This window comes from Protomyctophum parallelum, assembly GCF_964188405.1.
Source record: "Protomyctophum parallelum genome assembly, chromosome: 10".
Lineage (NCBI taxonomy): Eukaryota > Metazoa > Chordata > Actinopteri > Myctophiformes > Myctophidae > Protomyctophum > Protomyctophum parallelum.
In genome coordinates, this window is record NC_139704.1 from 19,141,689 (window position 1) to 19,147,480 (window position 5,792).

At 40.7% G+C, this 5,792-nt stretch overlaps 1 protein-coding gene across 2 annotated transcripts in view; it reads right to left on the reverse strand.

The window, feature by feature from the left end:
• fbln7 (fibulin 7) overlaps nt 1-4,660 on the reverse strand; it is a 249,864-nt gene extending 245,204 nt beyond the window's left edge. For both annotated transcript variants that reach the window (XR_014569866.1, XM_083775312.1), the window contains exons 1-2: nt 4,390-4,660; nt 1,042-1,204 (exon numbers count right to left, since the gene is read on the reverse strand). Coding sequence is in view for 1 of the 2 variants with exons in the window: in XM_083775312.1 (XP_083631438.1) it covers nt 1,042-1,204; nt 4,390-4,464 (238 nt within the window). In the remaining variant the exon portion in view is untranslated. The remainder of the gene's footprint in view (nt 1-1,041; nt 1,205-4,389) is intronic.
• Between the last annotated feature and the right edge of the window lie 1,132 nt (nt 4,661-5,792).

Below are 5,792 nucleotides of genomic sequence, written 5' to 3' on the forward strand. Positions count from 1 at the left end.
CCAACATACAAGCTAACAACCGTCGTGCACGCAACACATTCACGCATTGTGAGCTTGTACATCTGCTATTTTTGGCATGCAACACCGTCGTATGACGTATAAATGAGGCTTAAGTCTTCCTGCATCCTGTGGCATGATGTGCCTGAGGACATGCATGTGTCACTGAGCTGCAGAAACTTCATGGGAAACAACAGTCCAGAATGCTTGGTTCAGTCCAGCAGTGAACTGGTCATTTGTTGTGAGGGAAGAACTTTAGCAAGGAACAGTCAAAAATGTTATGCTACGGTTCATTTTAAGAAATTACTTTGGAATTTAGTACATTCCAATTTCCGTGCTTATATTCACAGTGCCTCGAATGAATTACTCTACATGTTTGGTTTTGGCTTGCCTTGAACTTTTTGCCAATTTAAATGATGCAATAATCCTACTATAAATGTGCTTGCGTGTCTCTTCACGTATCTCACAAACTGTCCGAACGGCGGTTGTACAGAACCATAGATTCGAACCACTATAGAGCACCGAAGACTGACGTCAATATCGGCAGAGGGCACTGTTCCCAGGGTTCATGTACTTTATTTGTATTATATAATCCCCATATGGGGATCTTAGATTGCGTCATTATAAGAACTGTGTTTGAAAAATAAACAAATCATCCCGGCCGTTTCTCTCATATGGATATGAAGAATCAACTGACTGCTGCCAAATTAGTTAAATTTTAAATGTTAAATGTTTAATTTTCAAGTGAAACAGACTGTATCAAATATGAGACACCTTTCGACAATATTGCCGAAACAGTTTGTTTATTTTTGGACGATTTTAAGATCACTCAATGTTATTCTCCATAGAGGAAAAAAACCTTCCGCAAACCAGGGGATGAGCGAGTGACGTCAGGACGTCAAGTGCCCCTTTGAAAAACTACATGTATTGGACTATTGGAGTAAATTATTCTTAGATTAAAAGAAAGCTTTTGATGAGGTGACCATGACTGTGATAATCATGATGCTGACGATGCATACAGTGTCATTCTTATAGATTTCTCACCAGCTGACTGGTCGGCTTGTGGCAGCTTTGAGACAGAGTTCTGCAGCGCTGCCAGCTTTGACTTCATGATGCGCAGACCCTCTGTGAATCTCATCTCTTGGCCTTTCAGGAACTTCTCCATTTGACGGAGGACGCCGGTAACCTGGTGCTTGTCCATGCAGTTCTATGGATGACGGGTTAGATTGATTGATTGATTGAAGTATTTATTTGCATTTCACACGAAAGCACAACTCAATACATACAATGTTACTGTGTGGACGACTCCATAAAGCATTACACCTGTTTACAACAGGGTCCACCATTTTCAATTCATCAGAACATTTAGAGACGTACAAATATACACTTCAATATAAAACAAACAGGAAATCATCATATAAGAAGGGGAAAAGACATATACAGTAAGAGGAAAAGGGGGACCAGAACCATTGCAAGAAGCTGTACTCTGTCGTCAACCCTAAGCCATTCCAGCCTGTCAAAATGGGCAGGGGTGAGGTGGGTTCGGGGAGTGAGGCCAAGTAGTAGCCTGACCAGTTTGTTTTGGGAAGTCTGGAGCCTTGTTTGTACAGCAAATAGTTAAAAGAGCCTCTCTGCAAAGCACTAATGAGTCACCAGTAAGAAAACAAGCGAGGACCAAAGAACCCATTACTACTCACAGCGTGTGTTGAAGCTCAAGTCATAAAAATATGAAACATGGAAGGTAAAACAGTCGACATAAAATGCAGCTGTGGAGGGTGATGTAATGACCACTAGAAAGAAACCGTCGCTATGGTTACAAAACAGATTTTCCTTCAGTGTACCCTTGTCATTAAAAACCTCCGTCCCCAAATGGTGGGGTCCGTCTCACCATGATTTATCATAACCAGTAGAAATATCATTAAATGTTTCCCAAACAATGGGTCAGACCCATTCTTATGTGTCACAAGTAAATGCCATTAACAATAAAGAGTTTAATGTTTGTTTTGTCTGTGTTTGTTTTACATCACCATTACATCACCTAATCATAGCAACATGAGTTAGAATTTAATATATTAGCGCCCCTCACTTCACACGGGTGTGATTTTTTAAGGAGAAATTACCAAGAAAACTAATATATTTTCAAAATAATTCCAAAAAAATCTAAATATTTTTAATACATTTCCAAACATTTAAACAAATAGCGATGCATTGTTAACTTGTGGCTATTTTCACTATTTTTTAAAAAGGGCTTCATATTTTTGTAACTTTTGGTCACGGGAACTCCCGGGGTTGACACCACCAAATGTATCTTTTGGCTCTTGAACTGAAAAGTTTGGGAACCCCTGTCACTGGAAATGTCACCAGCCACTTTCTCTTGCAAACCTTGTGGCACTGGCATGTGAGATGTTATCTCTCCACCCCCTTTCACTGTTCTACACCAACTCCAGTGGCAGACACAGCTGGACAAAAGCTGTCTGGCAGATGTCAGCCAGACCTCAGTCCACTACACTGGTCCTCTTCAGTGGTGGGAAGTAAATTAAGTACATTTTTTACTTTTTACTATTTGGCATCTTCCTGTTTCTGTTTAGATAGGCCTACTAGTTAATGTTGTTTCCCTAAGGGCAACCAGACGATAGTAATTTGATAAATATAGTATATTTATTATTCTTCCCCCTGTGACATCATGTGGGTCAAAAGTACATCATCATCATACATCATCATCACATTGTACTTAGCTACTCGAGCCCACACTGTTTCTTCTGGAACAGTATTTTCTAGTTACTTGTAATTTCTCGAAATGTTACTTTGTAAATTAGTATGGCAAAACATACATTAACCAATTACTTCTGCAATTAGACAATAGACAATCTACTAGCCTCAGTACCCAGGCTTTCATTTTCGTCTGAGAAAAAATTGAAAGCCTGGGGTAACGCATTGGCCGCTCTGGTCTATAAAAGTCGGTTCGGCTCTGTAGAGCCTACAATGTGACGTCATTTGAGGTTCGGGGGGGGCGGGTACCGTCCTAAAGTTGACTCTTCGGTGCTACTGAAAATTTCTGACGAGCCGAAATCATTTCGGCACTACAGCACCGAAACAGCGGTAAAATAGGAGTATGAATCGGCCCTAACGATCTATAGCTCACAACAGGTCACGTGTGTGAGTTTGTAGAACTGCTATTTTTTATATATTATTATTTGATATATATTATTTTTAAATATTTTTCACATTTGGAAAACCTTTGAAAGAAATGCAGGAAATCTGGGACATCCTGCATGATGGTAGGCCTTGTTTGAGGGGCGCTAGCCCCTCCTATATACAGCTTTTGTCCCCACACGTCTCAATATTTGCCATTGACAATGAAAGGAGAAATTAGGTCAAATGTCCAAATCTTGTCCCCACACGTCTCATATTTGCCATTGACAAAGGAGAAATTAGGTCAAATGTCTGCCAATTGTCTGCCAATTGTGGCATTTTATCATGAACATTAGTGAGGAGTCACGACCAATTATATGAAGGTAGGTTGAAAAGTGGTGAAGTGGTCCTTTAAGCAGATTTTTATGTGTGATTTCTTTTGGTGTTTTTACTCAAGTAAAATTACTTTTACCTGTACTTCTACATTGTGGTATGCCTATACTTTTACTGAAGTTAAAAATGTGAGTAGCCCACTGGTTCTGTGTATATTTTGCATGGCAGTGGGAAGGCACTGCCTCCTCGGATTAAAAAACAAATCCTGAATGGACAGGCTTTGTATTCAAAATAGCCATGCGTAGTTACTTAAGACTAAAGAGCAAATGGGGCTCGATTAGCCAATGTTCCAAATTTCTGCAGAGAACCAGCCACTAATCCTTTGAGAAAAGTTCATCAAGCTCATTGCTCAAGAAGAACAATGACCCAGAAAGAGCACAATATCTTAATAACTGCCTTTAAGGCTTGAAAAATACATTATTTAATCTTCATGAATCATGATGTATGATGTTTGAGCCAGTCCACCTGTCAAAAACAAGAGCAAAAAAAAGAATACCGGTAATAAACTTTTGAAAATAGAGAAGGTAAAGGGTGGAAAACAGAGGGGAAAAAACAAGGCATCATGTGAAATTGTAGGCCTACCAGCTGACCATGACAACGTGGTCAGCCAAAATCAATTGATTTGTGATTGTGACTGCAGCAGTCTACATTAATGATTGTGTTGGAAGGATAGAATTAACGGATAATTCTTCCAAAACGAGATGCTGTACCAGGCATTCACAGTAATTGCATGCACATATAAAGGTCCCAAACCTAATAGCATAGAAGTAGAAAGTTTGGAAGATCTAATTAAGGTTACAAGAGAAACGCTCAAATATGATTAGTTTAGTTGTTATTAGTCGCGGTTGCTCGAATTAACCTACTAACCTGCACTCCATGACAATTCTGTATAATTCCCAAATACAGCAAAAGTAAACAGCTTTGTTGAAGTGACAGTGCCATGTCTGGAAGACGAAAGTTCGGTTATAACGTGGAGACTGTTTTTTCTTTCTCAAAAGAGCAGTAGTCCAACACCAACAACAACAACTGTATGTCCTGGGTCCGATAACTAATAAACTATAGTCAGACTGCAGAGTGGAGAGGATGCTCCTCAGGTGCGTCAGTCAGTGTGGTAGAGATGCACGTCCCCCTGTCTGAGCGCTGGGGGTTGGACCACAAGACCCCATAGAAGCCACCATTTCAAATCCCTCCCACCAGCTCAACAAGAATAAATTAAACTATTAGCCTATTCCCTTGGAGTCCTCTTTCAGACCCAGCGTATTCGAAGCGATTATTGGATACAATTTTGAATTAAATCGACTCAATTTAGAAAAGAATCGTATATATTTTCGCAAGCATAATAGGCCTAGTAGGCCTACTATAATTATTTATCTAACATAAATAGCTATAGGTCTCCTCGCCTACTGTACTGCCCTATACATCTGTTACGCAAGGATCTCATCCGGTGGTGATCAAATTATTAAATAAATGTAATATTTAATAGGCTTCTGCCGCGTAAACTATTAACTGCGGATAGTCACTGTTCTCTTCTGTCTTGGTTTGTGGAGCTGTAGTGACATCTAGCGGCGGAGATCAGTATTGATGACTTTTTACTACAGTACAGACAGACAAACAGACACACACACACACACACACACACACACACACACACACACACACACACACACACACGCACACACACACACACACACACACACACACACACACACACGCACGCACGCACGCACGCACGCACACACACACACACACACACACACACACACACACACACACACACACACACACACATACATATACACATACATACATATATTATTATATTTTTTTGCAGCGTGATGTTGTATAACTGTGTACATAATGGATTTCTCAATATGTTATGCACCTTTTTTGGCTTTTACTATAAAGTATTAGAATAATAATGTGTTATTCTATAATAAATATGAGCGCCTTTAGCTGCTGAAAAATAAATGGCATCTCTTTGAGCCAATAGGACACAGGCTTCTGGGAGGAACCAGACACCACACTGGACCAATCGCCGGGCGAGGCTCCGTCCCAGTCCATGTTAGATGGATCCTGATAGGGTGGGGAATTTAAGCCCCGCTTCCATACGTCGTCGCACGACGGTATCGCGCGCCCGAAAACACCCGACCTACAAGCCCACGGCACGTAGTGCCAGCGACGCGTCGTGAGCTTGTAGGTCTAGCTTTTTGCCGGGGCGCGCGACACCGTCGCCCGGCGACGGGGCATATAGATTTTTAGGGTTATTATAA